This window comes from Corvus brachyrhynchos, unplaced genomic scaffold (genome assembly GCF_000691975.1).
Source record: "Corvus brachyrhynchos isolate BGI_N302 unplaced genomic scaffold, ASM69197v1 scaffold106, whole genome shotgun sequence".
NCBI classification, from domain to species: Eukaryota; Metazoa; Chordata; class Aves; order Passeriformes; family Corvidae; genus Corvus; species Corvus brachyrhynchos.
The window spans coordinates 4,497,923-4,517,132 of NW_008238834.1; the positions used below are offsets into that span (position 1 = coordinate 4,497,923).

General features: G+C 37.7%; 2 protein-coding genes across 3 annotated transcripts in view; both read right to left on the bottom strand.

The window, feature by feature from the left end:
* The window catches only part of DLGAP1 (DLG associated protein 1), a 136,565-nt gene extending 118,715 nt beyond the window's left edge, over window positions 1–17,850 (bottom strand). Inside the window, exons 1-2 of one of the 2 annotated variants that reach the window (XM_017738276.1) lie at window positions 17,655–17,850; window positions 4,343–4,557 (exon numbers count right to left, since the gene is read on the bottom strand). In XM_017738276.1, the coding sequence (XP_017593765.1) occupies window positions 4,343–4,557; window positions 17,655–17,729 (290 nt within the window). In that variant the 5' untranslated portion in view covers window positions 17,730–17,850. The remainder of the gene's footprint in view (window positions 1–4,342; window positions 4,558–17,654) is intronic. The other variant, XM_017738277.1, reaches the window with a different exon arrangement.
* Window positions 17,851–18,479: 629 nt separating this feature from the next.
* On the bottom strand, window positions 18,480–19,160 carry LOC108447647 (disks large-associated protein 1-like). Its single transcript, XM_017738233.1, has one exon. It carries the CDS (start codon window positions 19,158–19,160, stop codon window positions 18,480–18,482), a length of 681 nt encoding a protein of 226 aa, XP_017593722.1.
* Window positions 19,161–19,210: the final 50 nt, after the last annotated feature.

Sequence of the window (19,210 nt, forward strand, 5' to 3'; positions counted from 1 at the left end):
AATGCTTATAGCCTCACATTCGCTCTTTATCATCAGTGGTGAAACTTGGTGTGGATTAAAAAGTGGTTTTGGTGTTTATAATTGAATTTCTCCTAATCACAGTTGACTGGAAAACATCACATGCCTAGTAAAATACTTGAAAAAAAAGATTTACTAAGAAAAACCTCAATTCTGTTCTTCTGTCCTTTTTACATAACTTTTACAAATGCATCTACAAAGTATCAAGATCATTAAAATTTTCAATTCAGTAGTGATCACAGAGTACAACTTGTCTCAGAAAAATGTTTATGATGATCAAATATGAGTTCAAAAGCAAAATACTGCAACTGTATTTAACCCAAAATCCATGGCTACAAATAAATTACCATTAAGTTCTGTAATATGTTGCAAAAACCCCCTCCAAACAAAGAAACAAAAAAAACCCCAAATAAAAGGTTCAAGTGGATGAAGTCCCCACAATAGCAGCACTAATGAGTTAAGAAGCATAATCTGAATCTGTATTTTAAGCAGTGAATGTGCCTGCAGTGGAGAAGAGGAAAGGGGGAAAATGAAGTAGAAAACCTCTGGTGACAGGAACCATCTCTCAGACCTCTTGTCCTCAACAGAGTTTTCCAGTCCCTTCCATATTCCTTATCTTTTAGGCTGGGAAAATGCTCCCATCATGTTATTCTTTGTGCTGACCCACCAGCTTCTTTGCCCATAGTCCTTCAAAAGAACAAAAGCGATGGCTGCAGATCCTTCTTTGCCTTATACAGCTACGGATCTTGATAAAGTTTTCTGGAACTTCACATCTTTCAGATTCCAGTCTCTCTAGCAAGCTTGGTTTTAGTTGGCCAATGGATTTAAAAGTTACTGGGAGCTGGAGGTGACAGGTTGGCATGGGGACAGCAATGTAATTGCATACTTTTTTTCCCAACTAAACCATGCTAAACATAAACAAGGTACATATACATAGTGAAGGAATTTGTCCTGATTCAAGCTCAGCTGTAACAGAATTGTCACTTATCTGTCACCTGCACCTTCTTTAGAAGTTTGCTAACCAGTCTATTTTCAACCTACTTATAAGTAAAAGATTTTCCCGCTTTTCGGGAATGGCAAGAAAACACCACTTTTTTTTTTTTTCCCAGCTGAATCAGTTTATCTAGGCAGTAAAAGCTTAAACACCAAGAGCATACTGCCAGCAAAGACAGAGGAAAAAAAATCTGCTTACTTCCTGATAGGATAATGAGAATGCAGCAGCGGAGGTGTGTATTTCAAAATCACAGCAAGCTGTGCTTTATCCAGAATGGTACCACAGCATTTGACACATGTGCTGTAACCACATGGAAACCATGGCAATGGAGGAAAATTGTAGGAGGAAGATTGTACGGTATAGCAAGGAAAAAATCCTCAGCAGAACCAGGGAAATAAATTTGTATTATGTAAAGGAGATATGACACAGTTGTGCTGTTCAAAGGTTATTCCTTGTATAAAAAGAAACATTGGTAACAATGAAAATACTTCCTTAGAAGCGTAGGCACATGAACGGTGGTAGGTAGGTAGGTGGGAGGAACAGCGTGGGTTGTGAGACCAATATTAGACTTAAAGGAGTCAGAGAGGAAAAGTCCCAAAAGATGAAAATCCCTTCAAAAACAACAGTGAAAGCAAAAGGGAACATGTTTTTAACTTGTTTGCTCTGCCAGAGATGAAAGTGCAGCCAACTAGAGACTGCATACAGCAAACTGAGAAAGGGAGTAGCAGAAAGAAGTGCATCAGGAAGATCCCTGACAATTACTGCTGTAGAAACACTGCTCTCACAGCGTGCTTTGTTCTTCATTGGCAGAAAACCCCCATAATTAAAGGAGCGAAATACCACTCAGCTTTAGGGTGTTAATAATACCCTGAGAGGTCAACTAGAAGGTCCACTAGTGACAGTAAAAGGCTGCCTGCTGCCTAGAGCAGCCTTTGGCTCATTTCCACAAAGCACTTATTCAGGTGCAAATTGAACCCAAGTCAACAGCAAGCCAAGGAAATAACTTGTTACCACACATCACACAATTGCCTGATGACCTATATTCAGTGAGTTAGGGACACTAGTTAAGTCTCTGTCCAACACACCTGCAAAAACTCTACCACAACTCTCACAGTAATCAGGATGAAAAACTAATGTCATTGTGAAGGTCAAGTCACACTATTAAGTAAAGTATGAAGAATTCTGGAAACAGAGACCTAGCTTAACAGAAGACTTCAATTCCCAGACCAAGTACTCAGCTGTTTCTCATAAAACCCCCAGAAATTATCATGTTCAGCAGAAAGGAATGAAAGCACTGCATAATTATGTATTATACAAATTGTCTCTGAAAGTGAAAGGTTTCCCAGGAAGAGATATTTCTTTAAAATATCAGCATAGATTAAAATAAATAATTCTATTTCATCCCAGTTTATGATGAAAAGTCATTGAAAAAGAAAAGTTATTTCATGCTTCCTCCTCTTTTTTGTTTTACTACCATTTACCATTTTCCCTTCCTTCTTCTACCCTATGATTTATGTCCTACTTCTGCACAGCTCCTAAACTTATGTGAATTTTACAGAGTGCAGCTTAAAATTAGGCACATTCCTAAAAGCTTTCCCGAATAGGAAGGGATTAAAAAACATGGGAAATTAAGTATTTATACAAGCACTTTGCTGAATTACAATGACTTGAAAGCTAAAAGCTTCTGCTGCCTGGCACCTCTGGTCTAACATCCTATGTGGGTGAACAGTGACATGCAGGACTTTTGATTTTTCATAAATCTATATTCTTTTGCAAATCCTGTATCTACAGAGAACAGAAATGACCAAGAGCAAATACACTCATTGTGATGCATTGTGCTTCACATACGCTATGGAACTCTGGAAAGCATGCTCCTAAAAACTCAAAAAGAATAAGCTCCATGCCTGAAAGTGTGTCCATGCATGAAGCATGGCTAGATGGAGTTTGTGGTGGTAAATAACATTCATCTTCACCTTGCAGAGGTTGCAATAACTGATCTCACAGGAGGAGTTTTGGCTCAGGAAAGGATGTGGTAAAGTCTTCTGGATGATGAAAGGAATCACTAGATCCCTTGAGCAAAGGCCAGCTACATTATGAAAATCCCTGCAGAAAATGAGATTGCTTTCTCCTTTGGACACTAATGGAAAGACAGAGAAGAAGCAATCCCTGGCTTCCCTTGAGACAAAGTCAGGCAGGCTGCTACGGGGAGCTGCAGTAAGCTTTCTTTTTTCTGCTGGTCTAGTCATCACTGATGTCAAGAGCATGACATTCTTAACAAGGATCAAATGCTTTTCTCTAAAATCTGTTTCTCAGATAAGATCTCTGGGAAAAAATGGGGCAGAGGAGGACAAGGAAGGAGAAGAAATTAATAAGGGAAATGCAGAAGGAGTCTTTTGTCACTGATCATGGATACTAGAAGAGATAGAGATCCTTTTAATTTTTTTTTCTCCCCATTTTAAAGCTACAGCCTTAGGCAAGTTATACTAAAATTGGTTTTTTTTGGTCCAGTGAACTACGATTCACTATTATAGTAAAGAATTGTGTTAAAGACAGACAGAATTGTTGTTGATTTTAAACCCACACTATTTTCTTTTATGGACATAATTTATTTTCTTGCTTTAAGGGACCTTTCCATTTTAGAATCAATTAAAATAAAACACTAATACAAAATTGTCCATTTGTACAATTTTCCTGAGAATTTGGGTGGCTTTTTAAAACATAAATATAGGAAAAACAAATAGTGACATTTGAAAACCATAAAATCATGACTCTTTTTAAATAAAGCTTTCATAAACAATTAAAAAAAATCAATTTTTGGTTTTCCACAAAATACCGTGCAATTCTGAGCAGAAAACATGGGTTTGTCTACTTTCAGATGGTCTTAGTTCTTTTTAATTACATCTCAGGTGCTCTCTGGAGTTGCAAAGACTATCTTAGGGCTAATTTCACATGTTGAGTATATATAAATACACAGTTATGCAAAGCTTTTGCAGGCCAAAGCTGTAATTTAGCAAAGCATTCAAAGAGCAGACCTACTGTACATAACTGGATGCTCACTTAACACTAACAGGTTAAAATACTTTGCAAATTCATAGCGCAGTCCCTTTTCAGAATAACATTCTGAAACATTCCTATGTTTACTCTTGTTCAGAAAGAAACCCATGCAAAAATAAGCATGCTTGAGCACATTTGTTCAAATACTTTCCTGAACCAGCAGCTAGCACTAAAGAGAAGAAACCAATAGAAAACATAGAAAATGAAAAGAGAAGAAACAAACGTAGAAGATGCATGTGTTAGTGGAGAGCTGTATGTGGTAGAACATGGACTTACTTGAGGGTGGTAAGCTCTGTAAGGGATGGCTGGGTGGCCTTGAGATAACTCTCTCTCCGTGCAGCAATCTTTGGAGATGGCTTTGGACTTGTGTCCGAGTCTCCACTGTCATCGTCCCCCATGGCTTTGATGTAACTTCCACTACGCATTCGGCGGCAGGGAATCTCGTCATCTTTTCCTCGGGGAGTGTAGCCAGTCCATTCATCTTGAGGAACCTGAGGTGATAAACACAATTCTCTTATTAGTATGCTCCTCCCAGGTGTTATTGGTAAGCCACAACAGAGCCATAACAAAAACTCTGATGGTCAAAGGCCTGTTCTCAATCCCATTTGACCATGGGTTGCTGTTGGAATGGGGGCCCACTTCTCACTCTGCATAGTCACAAGCATCTCTGGAGTTCTTTGCTATTTTCTATTACTTGTCTGGGAAGTTTCTAGCAAACATGCTGACACAGAAGCCTTGGTTAGGTTTAATACTGGGCTGGATAAATCTGGGTTTTTTTTGCTATTTTCATTCAAAGCATTTATAAACCAGATCAGGGTATGTTTGGTTCAGCTCAACATATTGAACATCTTTGGGGAGGCACAAAAACTGAAATACAAATCTCTATATGACAATGTTTTCTGACAGAGTGTACCTAGGAATGCTCACCAGGATGATTTTGGCTCAAGATACATTTCAGATTAGTGGAGCTATGTACTAATCATCACAAAAGTAGGTTTGCAAGTGTGAAATTTTACTACTAACGCTTCTATAGCTTAATTGGTGCAACTGCACACCCGCAGCTTGCAGTGAGCCTCCTTTTGAATTCTGTTAGTCTGAGTGCCTGAGTCATACAACTCTTTATTCCCTTCTTTTTCTTCTTCTTCTTAATGATGTGCATTATTTCTCTTGATCTGAAGTCAGTGCTGTCCCTTCTTTGTATTGGAAATCTGGAATGGTGGGAATGTGCATTCATGAGATTTTGAGACATAACAAAGGACAGTCCAAGAGCGGAGTGCTCTTGCCCACCCACTGTCTCCCTTCCTCTGCTCCTGTGGCTTCTGACCACATAAACCAACATCCTTCTCTTTCCTGTAACTGCAGAAAAAACATGAAGTGGAGCAGGACCTTTGAAGCTATTTTGCAGAAACACCATTTTTATCTAAAGGTGCCCTGCAAAAGAGGTTTTTAGTTAAAATCATTCTGTGGTAGGCTTAAATACAAGTAGTTGTCATTTTTTAGTTTGCTGCTTCTCTGATTCCTCTCAGTGAATCAATTCTATAAACCAGCCACAGCTATAATGCTCAGAAAACCTTACAAGCCACATTAAATAAGGAGGCACGAATCTAGGTTACTAAATTTGTCTTGCAACTTACAAATACTCTCACCTGCTAGAATAATCTTTTCTATGGGAAGTTTGTTCTTCATCAAAATTTACCTTCTGCTGAGGATCTTGTGAATCCCATTGCAGATTTCAGCCAGAGCATTTATGTGCCAGCTTATTTAGACAACCAAAACTAAAACATTGGAATGCTTGCTAACGGCTTAGCTGTTGATTCCCACTACAAACAGAAGTCTAAGTCCAGAGGCTGTAAGGCCTTTTGAATGTTACTGTTAATACAAATAAATTTTTATGGCCTTTTTAATGGCCTTTTATCAATCTATACTGCTATAAACTGCAACTGTTTATTTTTGTATACCACTTTGTATAGCACTGTGGTATACAAAGGAACAAAGATATTTAATGGTCCTAAGCCCATATAGGCTTGTTACTAGTTATAATTAATTAACCATATTAATTTTATTAACTAAACTATTCACAACCTATGTCTTTGCTTTGTTTCCCGACAATGTCAAAACCCAAGACCTTGCCAACCTTCTTCTTTCATTGATTTTTTTTTTTCCTGCTCCTGACATGATTATTTAGGGCCTTCCTTAAACTGCCAGGCTCAAACAGTCCTTCTTTCCTCTTGTGTTCTGTTCTCCCCATTCTCTCTTGGTCAAGTCCAGCCTTGAAACTCTCTTGGAGCTTCAGTATTTTCCTCAAAGAACTGAAGAGTTAATCCTGGATACCTACTCTAGGTTTCCCCTTTATCAATATTCTTTCTTAAGACCCAGCCTCCCTTCTCAGGACTTAGTCATTCTCAATTTCTCCATGTTTTATTTAACTAATTCTTTCCTTTGTAAAGAATTTAAGTGTCTTTTTAAAGTAAATTTCCATGTTGTCTTTACATATCCTTAAGTTAATGGCTCTACAATTCTTCCAGCAGCATGCAAAGTTTGTTGTTGTGGGTTTTGGGGTTTTGGGGAGGGGGGGAGGGGGGTTTGTTTTTTGTTTTGTTTATTTTTGAATTTATTTTCCTGGGCTCCAAGAATCTAAGTTCATTAAAGCAGAAATACAGTTCTAACTCCAGTTTTCTTATTGAATGATGACATGCAGAATTGTGCATCTATAGAATATTACTGAATAAATACTCCTAAAACCACCTGAAATTTTCTTTTAGGATAGGGTAAAGCTTTAACTAAGACTAAGAGTACTAAGTACTAACAGAATCTACTGGAAGAACAGGACTAAATGAACAGCTCTAGTATTTTTCCACATAAAAAAAAAAGAGAAAGCAGAGCAATATTTCCATTCTGCGACTTCTAAGTTTATGCCTGGACCAGATCTGGAAAGATGATGCTTTCAAATGAAGGTAACACCCATCAGAGGTTTTGATTTTTGATATAGAACAGTACAGAACATTTTACACTCCTCCCTTAGCCACTTATGACAGATAGAGTATAAAATTTTTTTCAGGTCTTATTCTTGCATTAGTTCTAGGCCTAGAACATCATCAAACAGTGAGTATACAATCTATATTCATACCACCTCTCACATACATTTTGGAACCTACAGCTTCTGCTTGTCACTGTAAAATTTTGACTTCTCAAATCACTCATACAAAAAAGAATTTAAGATAAGTTTAGTAAAATCAAGCTCTGCTGGCATTTTGATGACATGCTCAGACTTCAGTCAGAAGTTTAAAATCTGTAATAGTGTATTTCCAATCAGTTTTTAGGCAGCTATTAGATATCGAAGTCAGAGTATATAGAGAATCTGGTAATTCTTAGAGGATATGCACTTTGATCTGTTTAATATTTTATTCATTATGCTTTAATTGAAGATCTTTGCTTTTTCTCATTAAGATAAATTAGTGAATTAATCCTTAATGCACTAAATAAAGTATGTTAGTATATTGTTAAGGTTGGTGTCTTTAACAGAGAAAAAGTCAGGGGAGATAAAGTTACAATGTTCATACAGTGCCCATAATTCAGGCAAGCTGAACACCTGTAGTTTTATTAAGTCATAGATACACTGTTAAATTTAATGCCATAGTTTATAGGAGCAATACCAGTGAGTGATAAGTGTGGAAAAACTTACTTTGGAATTATTGACTTCTGTTATCAATAACCCCACGTATAAGACCTTTTATCCCAAAGATTCTCAAAATTATTTAGATACAATAGGCCAGGTTTTGAATGCTGGTTGCAATGGATTTTACCCCAAAACTTTCTATGTACACATGCAAACCCTGTGTACCATGCTGAGGTTTGAATGCACTGCTCTAGTCCCTCAGTTTGTACGATGTGATTGGAAGTTTCCAGTTTGAGCTCTGCTCATATCAGTGAAGTGAGCAATCACTGAAAAACAACCACTACCTTTTTAGCAGCTTTTCCACTTTTTCAAAAACACTGGTTTCAGAGAAAGCAAGATGAGCTGTTCACACAGAGACCAGGGCAAAGCAGTCTCAGTGAGTGCCACAAACCCACTGGCTGGTTTGGGTATTGGAAGTCACCTGCATGCACAAAACCAAAGGAAATAATACAAAAGTGACCCAACTTCCATTTCCATATTATGGGTTTAAGGGTAAACCCTGTGTGCATCAAAGAGAAAAGGATGGCTGTGGTTAAAAAGCCATCCAGATTTAGAGAACAGCCTAAAATACCAACCCAGATACGCTTCCAAATTCACAGAACACATTGAGGAAGTCAGAGTGTTTGCACAGACTACTTTACCTGCCTAGATAAAGCTGCAATAAAAGAATGCAATGGATATTCGATTTAAAAGCTATTTTAGTTAAACAGTTTGACCATGGGGATTTTGTGCAGGTGTTTAAGTCAGGTTTGTTTTTCTTTAAATCTTGTTTTTACTTTTTATTGTTTGTTTGTTTACAGTAATGTTTCTGTATATTAGCGAATTTGTAGAAAAAAATTTGGATCCAGCTCACCTTTATCTTATTTCTTCTTTTTTCTTATCTGATATTCACAAGAGCAAGAAACCCTAATTTCAGAATTTGGTGTAGGAGAAAACTGTAAGGCATCGTGTAACTGATAAAGAGCATTTGCAGGGTAAAGAAACAATTTAGAAGTTCTGCCTTGGCTATTAACAATTGTAATACTTTTTATGAAAGGGTCTCTGCCTGTGTATTATTTGAGTAGGACAAACAACCCTTAAAGCTCAGCATTTCCTTTCATTTCAGGCAGATAAAATAATGTCAGCATTTTAATACTGCTGTGCCTATAGTCAAATACCTCAAGCAATACCTACTAAAAGAAGTGACCTGATTTTCAGAGTGCTTTTTTGGTGCCTAAAAAGTATTGGCTGTAACAGACATGGCTGTAACAGCTCATGCAGACAGTGCAGTTTACTGTCGCAACAAAGTGTTTCATATCATGAGAAGAAAGTAAAAGATAAAGCCCTCTCCAAAATAAAACCTGCAAAAATAAAATCAGTTAGATTATTTCATACATTCTGTTTCTACACATATGGTACCACACATCCTGTAGTGTGATTTCTTCTGCTAGTCTGGAAAAAATGCTGGGAGAAGTGTCTATGTGAACCTCCAGCTTTCTTATTTTATTTCAGTCAGGGGGTCTGCACAGATTTTCCCACAGGCTCTTACTTTGTTTGAATGGCCTATATTATGCCTTGCAAGGTCACATACTACACTGCACACAAGTGCAAATGCACAGTATCTGCTGCCTTAGAGGATTAATGGGATTAAGATTGACATACTTGAGATAAAGCTGTTTTATGCTTTTAAGAAAATCATATTATCCAATTACCTTGGCAATACCATTTTTCCAGTATCAGAATATCAAGAGGGAACATCACTTGCATGATTGTTTTTGCTCTCATGAAGAACAGAGAAGAGCTAAACTCAAATCTAACAATGAACATAATTGTTTCTATTAAAATAGAACTATTATTAATCACACTATCAAAGTAATAATGATCTTGGAAACATTTCATTCTCTAAGTGATCTTTAAGCTCATGTACAAATCTTTACAAGCCTAAAAATCAAGAGTGTACTTCATATATACGAAAAGCATAGTAAAACAGAACACCATTATTACTTGAATAGACATAAAAAATATTCAGCAAAGGCCTCTGAGCCATGCAGCTTACTGAAACTTAAAACTTCAGCAAACCCCTGGAAATAAATTGTTACATGCATGAACACTAAGCCTGACAACAGTTTCTTTCTTTTGATTAAATGGCTGATACAACATTCTTTTGTAAACAGAGCAGACTATAAAGATGAAGTACTGCTACTAGCCAACATCTCACCTGGATCCAGCATCATTTAGTGTATAGATTACCTGTCCCAATCTTTAACTAAATTTATATTGCTCTGCAAGTGTTCACACTTTGTCATTAGCCAGGTTGTACTGACTCGTCATTTCCTTTAATGCATTTTTTGATATGAAGGAACTGGATTTTTTAATAGATAGTCTAGGAGCCCAAATAAACTAAATTAACAGGTATACTGGCCCCACAGTTTTCAAACATTTACTTCATAAGCTCACATGTTGTAGTATGTGAAATAATCCCAGACTATAATGACAAAGCTAAAGAAAACATTTTAAACAATTTCTAAATAATTAAATTAGAATATCTAATTTCCTTTTTTTTTTTCTTTTTTTCCCCAAATAGTTATTAACTTACCTCACTGGATGAAATAGCAAAGAGACTGTCTCTATAGCAAATTAAGTTCATTATTGATCTCTAGTTTGCTTTGGTTTATTGCAGCTGAAATCATTAAAGCTTCTCCCTGTGCTTTGCCAAAGCAATGTGGATGACTACAGAAGTAAACAAAAGGACTGGAAGGAGTGGCTAACCATCGCTCACAGCAGCAGACTTGTAACTTTAGCTTTCTATTAGTATGCAAATACCTAATGAAATGAAATCACACAACTGAAGAACAATGCCTAATGACTGCTCAGTGCAGATTTTTCAAACCCATGCAATTTGGTCTTAGCCATTATTATGCCTCTTCTGCACGCTGTAAAGGAAGTTCCAATTGCCATCTTCCACTTACTGATCCTATTCCTAGCACTCATGAATATTGAATTAATCAGACCAATAAGGATGAGTAGCATTTCTTTCTACCAATGTGCATATGTTAGGAATCATTGAAGTATGCAAAAAAAGAGGAAGCCTTAGAAAGCAGAAAGAAACATATATGTTTAATAAGCCTCAAGTGTTCTCAAAAAGGCAGTTAGGAAGGTTGCCTTTATTTAGGACAAATTTAATATGCTCAGTATCTGCAGCAACATTTGCTTTAGCTTGCACTATTTGACCAATCATTGTAGGAACCCAGAGTTCTACTATAAATTAATTTAATTTAGCTAACTAATCTCCGTATTTTTTTACAAGAGGGGAATTAACACCAGAACAAAGACCTCTCCAAGATGTAGCATTACTTCCTCCATGCTGTGCCCACCCCTTCCATCAAACCTGAACAAACAGGGTGAAGAACTGCAATCTTCCTTCACATAAGAGTAGTTTGGAAAGTCTTCTAAACCAGTATGAATTCTGAGAGTCAGCCAACAGACAAAATTCTTCAAGAACCACTCCAGTTTACAATGTTCATTCGCCAAAAGGTGTCTTGAGCACTGGTTTGTCAATCTGATTCACATTCCATTTTATGAAGAGGAATGCGTGTCTTCTAAATGAAACTACCATGTCTTGATTCCAGGTAAATTTTATCCTTCTGCTTTATGTATAAAAATCCAACCAACCGTGAAGAGGGGCATACCAGTACAATGATTCCAGCCACTGCCTTTCAAGTTTGCCACCCTTAAACACCTTCTGCAGAAAGGAAGCCAAACAGCAACTGCCACATCCATTAGCTGAGGTAAACATAACTGAAGGTCACAGATCAGGGCTCTTGGCCAGGATCTCAAACTAGAACTGCTTCAATGATACTCATGGATGATATTCTCCAGTGGCAGAGGGCAGACATTCATTCTCATCTTTTGCAGTACCCTTGAAGCATTCAAAGCCATTGGTTATAACGACATATGGTTTCTTGCCCAGTTAAGGATGACAGGATGACTGCTAACATGAATACCAGTCCTTGAAAGGACACTTTCAATGACTAGCAATAGAGAAATATTCTCTCATTTCATCTTTATATCTTCTTTTGTGGTGAGTCACTTCAACACCTGCATACAGTGACTGGTTTGCATCCAAAGCAATACTGTTAGATGAGATGCCATTTTACCTTTCTCTCACTACACACACAGGCATTATCAGGCAGACAGCAGGAAACTGGCTAGTGGGTGGAGAACACGTAGCTGATTCTGTATCCTTGGAAGAAAACAGATGTGGTGGGGAGAGCATTTTGAGCAGCAGCCCTTATGCTGTTTCTTTTGGCTGGCTGTAACTCAGTAATCTCTGGTGCTTTGCTAATGCTGTGTTCTCACAGGCAGCAACTCTAAGTGATGCCCTGAAACTGCCATCTCCTCCTGGCTGTTGGCTTCTGTCACATTTTAGTGGCCAGTGGACAGATTTCACTGAACTTTCACAATGATTTCTTTTGCATTACAGCAGTGCTATACACCTGTGAAGAAGCTTTCATTTGGCTGTAAGGAAACTTTCCTGGTTTCAGAAAATCATAGTGTGTCTTCTCAGTGACTCGAAATGTCACCAAATGGTGACCTATGTTCTACAGTAGTGTCCCATAGGATATGAAATCAAGGTCATACTCTTAACTCTCATCTGCTAAAAACTGAATTGCTACAGACCAGGAAACCTCAAAGATTTCCTAACAAACTGGTGAGCAGGCTGGGTTATGTCAGTAAAGCAAAAATTAGACACAAACTTACTTGCATAAAAGACTCCTGGACACAATTCAGAGACTGTCTTTGGAAGCCCTGGCCCATCAGAACTGTCACAATGCCTTTTCCAACTGCATGACACATTGCTTAGTCTTTGGTGAGATAAATGCATATCTATCAGAAGCCCAAAGAAGACAGTACATTGCACAGTTTCAGGGTAAGAGGATGAAAGGACAAACAATATACAACAGATCGATGTTCTTATTGCTTAATTCAGTAGTGACAGAAGCTCACCTGTCAAGAACCACAAGAGCATTTGTAAGGCAGAATAAAAACTGTGGCCAGCTAGCCCAGCTCAAACCACTCCTCTGGCACTGTAGTATTTCCTCACTCAAGATCTGTACTATGAATTCCATTCTTGAAACAAACACAAAACCCCAACCCAGTAACTGGATGAAGAGAAATACTCCTTATTTGCACTGACTGAGGAATATGTATCACTGCTTAGTGTTTTCTTCCCCATGTACTTCACATGTTTCCACTATAAAAGTTAAGGTTTCAAACTCAGATGCAGATTGAAATTATCCTCTTTGCTGGACTTGACTTTCTTGAAGATTTTTTGCTTTACTCCCTTTTTCCCCCCCCCCCCCACACAGTGAAACCACTGAAAAGAATAAGAGTAGAACACTCCAAACATTTAAGGCTACAGAAAAAAAGTCAGATCCACGACTGAAACAAATCTTATCCATGAACGAACTGAAATAGATACCAAATGCCAGCTGTTATATGCAGCCATAATTTTAATAAGCATTTCTGACAGAACAGTATATATAATGTAGTCTCACCCAGGTATGTTGCTAAATCCTACAAATAGTATGCCAACAGGTTCCAGCTGCCAGAATTGCATTCCTTAATGGATGCACTATTAGAATACATTAGGGATGCTAACAGAATAGACTGACAGTAATTCAAATTAATCTGGAAAAAATAAGGTCAGTGCCAGTATATTCAATACTGAGAAGTTACAGGAGGACAATAAAACTAAAGGACAGAAAATTAAGGAACATGGGCAGATAAAATTGCAGCTGGCATTGCTGTAGAACAGCTCTCTTTGTCCTTAGGAGGCCCCCATTACTCAAGACACCAAAGGTCAGCACAGCTTTCAATTAAGCAAATCAGAACGCACCAGTTGTTAAGGTTAAATGAGTGGCAAAATTATGATCACTAACACGGCTGACAGTATCCAGGTTCCTTTGTTTGTTTTGTTTTTTAGCTAAATTAAAGGACTGCAAAGATGAGGAAGACGACTATCCTGAAACACTCTCCTACACATTTGTATAGCAATCATATCTTGGGTGGTTTTCCAGGAAGGCTAAATAACCAAGATGCCAATTTAATGTATTTATCTCTTAGTAATATACATTTTGTAAATAAGCTGTTTTCTGCTTTATTTATAGTTTCCACAAATTCCCTAGATTTAGCCATTATTCATATTACCCACCTCATGACTGAAAGACCAAAATAAATCAGCTTTCTGGGAATATTTTTTTCAGTATTAATATTAGATATTAGTTCATTTTAAAAGTTGAGAACATTTAAGAATTTCCAAATGTTTTCATGATTATTCCATTACCTGGAAGTTGACCTAGAATACATTAAAACATTTGACAGTATTTTACATTTGTCCAAATTGTTTCACTAGTTTATTAAGAATTATGTTTCACATGAGCTCAGTAAAAAAACCTTGAAACTTATACCTCATGTACTTTGTAGTTCTGACTGGAAAACTGAAAGAAATAACATGTGCTTCACTAATTTACAATGTATAATGGAATATGAGCTAAGAAAAGGCAAGTCATCAGATACATGAAAAATGGAAGATCTATATTAATGGATGTTAGTACAACTTTCATGTGTATAAAAACAAGGATATACTGGAAGATTAATTTGAATATGGTAGTTGCATTTGAAATGCAAACACCATAAATGAGGAAAACACAAACTGAAAATGCAGATAAACTTGCGTAGACAAACCCAGTATAACAGATCTAACATAAATTGCTGTGTCGTAAGGATAAAGGCTTTGTAATGTAACATACCACATCAACAGATCACATTACACTTACTGGTCCTTATTAGCACCTGACCCTAAGGTCTATTTGGTCACCCATGGACACAGGCAACAAAAAGAGGGTGGCTGGGACTGGGATTCAGCAGTATTTCCTAAGAAACTGTGTTTGTCCTGAGACTGGAAAACAAGTCATTCAGATGATGAGCTTCTTAGCACTACACCTGGTATAGCAGCACACATTACAGGCCACCTTCACACAGGAAACTGAGCGCAGTACTAACCAAGAACCCTTTGGCACCAGAAAATTCTTATTACGCCCAGAAACTTGGCTTGTATTTTTATAGTATTTCTCACAGTATCCCACTAAAGAAAAGCTAATGTGGAACTTCAATGGCTGCACTGTTGCACCCACCTTCTGCACCTCAGTTTTCAGAACTAAAATTTCCAACCTTAGCCTCAAGTGTCTGACACAACTGATGAGTCTCATCAGTTGCAATGAAAAGAAAACTTATGAATGACCCACATAAGAAGAAAAGAAAATTAATACAAAAAGCATCATTCTTTGTATTTTTCTCAATCTCTTAACAAATGAACCAAGGACAACAGGAATAGTAATTACAGGGAACATTAAATGGTGAAACTATAATCAGAGCCAAACTCTGCAGTGTATTTGATACACTTTACCTCCAAAAATAATGAATTCATAGAAAACAAGAGTGTCAAAAAATATCTGCCTGTGTATTTAGACCCTATTGTTCGCAGCAAAGGACTGCTGGTTACATTTTGTCTTTGATAGCTTTGCTTAATTTCAATTTTTTCCAGAGGAGAAGCTACCAGAGAAGTAGAGGCTGTCCACCACTTTATAATTTTTTCTTTCAAGGGAGGGAAACCATTTTGAAGAAGCATTTTGATAAAACATGAACAATTCCTTCTCACCTTCCTTCACTGTAGTCCAACTGTAAAGCTGGATTGAACAGTAGCACTTCCCTGAAGAAAAAATCAGCTCAAAAAAGGAACATACTATCCAGCTGCTCACTCTTGAAAGGAGAAATAGAAGATAAAAATGCAATTCCATTGCCAAAATGCAGGTAAGAGGCAAAGATTTGCTTGACAGTCTTTAGACTATTCTAGGATAGTATCTGTTTCTGAGGATGCACAGTGTTGACCCAAGCCTCCCCCAGAACTCCAAGGATGGACACTGTTTCTCAGCACCAGGGCTGGAAGTGGAGCCTGATGGGATAAAGAAAGCCAGTGCAATGCAGGAGGACTCTGCACTTGATCCAAATTCCAAATTATGAGAAATAAGCCCATCTGTAATACGAACTACTGCCAACTCCTTCCACAGAACAGTTAAGTGGAAAATATCACAGCAAGCAAAATAATTGTTTGTTATTTCCAAGTCTTTATGCTGAGGATTCATGCAGATATTTTTGTGATAAAAGCCCTTATAAACAAATGTGAAGTCAATGTCACCTGTGATCTCTGATACACTCAGATCCATTAGGATAAAGAAAATTATCCTGAGTACCCTGAGTTGAAAATAAGTCACTCCTTCATTGAATTCAGATACTGTCACAAGAAGAGATTGCATGAACAAGTAGCTGCTCTTTGAAGGATCAGAGTTTATGTCCTGAGAATTTAAGTCCTGCAGCATAGACAAAAACTTAAATAACAAGCGAGTTGATAAAAGCATCTATTTCATATTTAGTGAGTTAAAGAAAGCAACAAAGAAGTGTCATAATAATGAAATTAATATCAGAGTTGTTCAGTGTTGTTGTGGACTTGCAGCTTTCATCTCATTTTATGCCTTTCCAATTGTTCTAACACAGGACACCAGCCTTTTGGTACAATAATGAGAAGGGCACCTGGAAAATAACATACACAGAGTAACTCTACAACCCACTAACAGAGTAGAACTTTTCTGCTGTTAATATATATTTATACTGCAGGATGGAAAAAAGGCCTCAATTAGATTCTGTGCCCCATTGTGTTGGGCATTGTGGAAACTCAAAAGGGAACAAAGTCCAAGCCCCAAAGGGCTTGCAGTGCAAAAAGAAAAGTGATATAGTGAAGAGAAAAGCAATGGGATGCATTCAAAATAGACTGATTTTTTTAATACCTATATGCATTTGTCAACCTTTCAAGCTGCCAAGAGAGAAGAATAATCCTGACCTGCTTCCTCAAATCTACTGTACTCTGTTTGAATATTACTTCCAATGCTAACTGATAACCTGGTTAAGAGTCTCCATTTTTAAAAATAGTTTCAAACCAATTATGTTTCCCTTGATTTTACAATGGCATTCACAATTAGAAAGAATGAAACAAAATTAAGTGAAAACTGAAATAAAACTACCAGTGAGAATGGGAAACACAGTGAGAATGTAGTTACTCTAAGTGAGAATTTAGTTATTCTTGCCCTTGACAATTGTTGGACATATTTTCATACAGACACAGATAATGCCCTCTAATTCCACTTCAGGAGTCTATTCCTGTCAGTTAAACATTATCTAAAGGTCCCTGTGGAGGTGTTCATTTAAAGCTGATGCTGGCACAGTTTTTCACTCTTTTCTAGCCATCTGGTCACATACTGAATTGTCTGCTATTTTATCTAAACCCAAGAGAAGGTTGAAGGAGTAAACAAAAATACCAACAAAAAAATCTCAGGGTTCAAAGTAACCACAGCAATCAAGCCTAAAGTTATGTTTTCTTCTCACTCACAAAATTCACACAAAAAACTCACAAAACCTCAAAAGGTTGCAACCTGAGGCTATTTTGAAACCCCTCTCCCTCCCCACCCCATACGCAGAGCTGTAAACACGCTGAGCATTTGTATTGCCCCCTCTTCCTCCACCCCACTCTCCTAAACAATTAACAGAAAATATACATATCCATTCCTTTATATTTAAGACTTAGAATCCCAGAGGCTGGTATTCAAAATTATTTTGCATGACACTCCATAAAACCTTTTAAGATCAATTTTTAAATGCTGATGCCTCAGTCCTACGCTTTCTCTGCATACTGACTTAAACAACAGAATGTGGAAGCTGACTGTCTCATTAAAGCACCCATATGAGAGAACTTGATACAGTTCTATACAAATAGACAAGAGTCCCACTACATTAAAATGAAACCGAATCATCTTAGCAAACCTCTTTTTTCCTCATGGTCTTCTCTCTTCTCTGCGCAACGTTGTTCCATCTTACACACACACTTAGATGTGCCATAAGTGCTTCCTTTAAAGTGCATAAAAGCTATCCACAGCTCTCCTAAGAACGAAACAGTTTTAATCTTTTCTGATCCATGTTCCTGCCACAAACATTCACCGGCAGTATGATAGCTCCAAGAGGAGACATCTGATTCTTGACATTTAAAGATACAATACTGGTGAAAAATAGTGACGCTGTATTAACTGCAAACAGCTTGTGAGGGAGTAGGTGATGTACTCCTAAAATGTATAATCAGAACAAGCAATAATTTCAACCTTTTGATTTTTTATTTTTCACTCAGAGCCATGAAAAAGAGGAATAGCTTGATAAACAAATCTGGACACGTTACAATAAATGTTTTAAGAGAATTTATATTCCATGGCAAAAAGAAAAGTAGGTTGTTTTCCTGCTGGAGAAAGTATTAAGGTACCCCTGAGTTTCTCAAAAGGGTCTCAAAAGCTTTCATAAAAATGAGCAGTAAATGAAAGCAAAATTGGAATTACAGAAATCAAAGAATTTGTATCCTGGTAACATTCAGTTAATTGACATTGTAGTGCTAAATGAAAGCACTACAACATCAAATTCCCTATACCCCTACTGTGACAGCCTTATAAATTCAAAAGGTACACATAAAGGTCTTATTTTTCCCACCTGAAAAAAAAAATCCTGTTCTAACATGAACAGTTTCTTTGAAATCCTGAATTCTGGACCAAAAAAAAAAAAAAAAAGAGCTGATATATTTTTAATTTTAGCAGCAGCACCCCTTGTTTAGTGATCAGTGACCTCTGGGGAAACTTGAGACATCAGAGCAAACCTCCATCCCCCACAAACACCTGAGACAAGGCAGAGCACAGTTAACAGCAACCAGTTCTCCACACTGTACCTGGAGGAGCTGACATGACCGTAACACGTCTCTGCCTTCACCACTGTCTGGTCCATGTTAACTGATGCTTTCTGGTAAACTTCACGGGCTCTGCTCACGGTTAATGTAGAGGACCAAGAGCTTTTCTTCATTAACTGGGAGTCCAAATTCACAGGCAGGTTTGCACAGGTAGAGCATTTGACATCATTATTGCTTCTGGAGGACTTCACAGTATGTTCGCTAATAGTGTTATAGGCTTCCATAAAGTATTGGGAAGAAGAGCGATCAGGGCATCTTCCCATGGTCATGACCCCACTGGGACCATGATAAATGCAAACATCATTGTCCAAGTTGTCATCTGAACTCCACCATCCCGATGCATTGGATCTGGGCTTACCTTCTGATCGCCTTTCTTTACTCTTGCTGCGCTTCCCATACCTCATCGTCTGTGACTCCTCCGGGCTTGCTTTCCCCCCATTGACACTCCCCTTGGATGGTCCTTCCAGCGAATGGGACTTGGTAAAAAGCTTTTGGACAGAATGAACCAGATGCCGGATCCTGCCCGGGCTGTCGCTGCGGTGCTCCATGGCAGTTCTCTTGTACTGCAGAGTGTGATAGCCATCCCGATTCAGAGGCA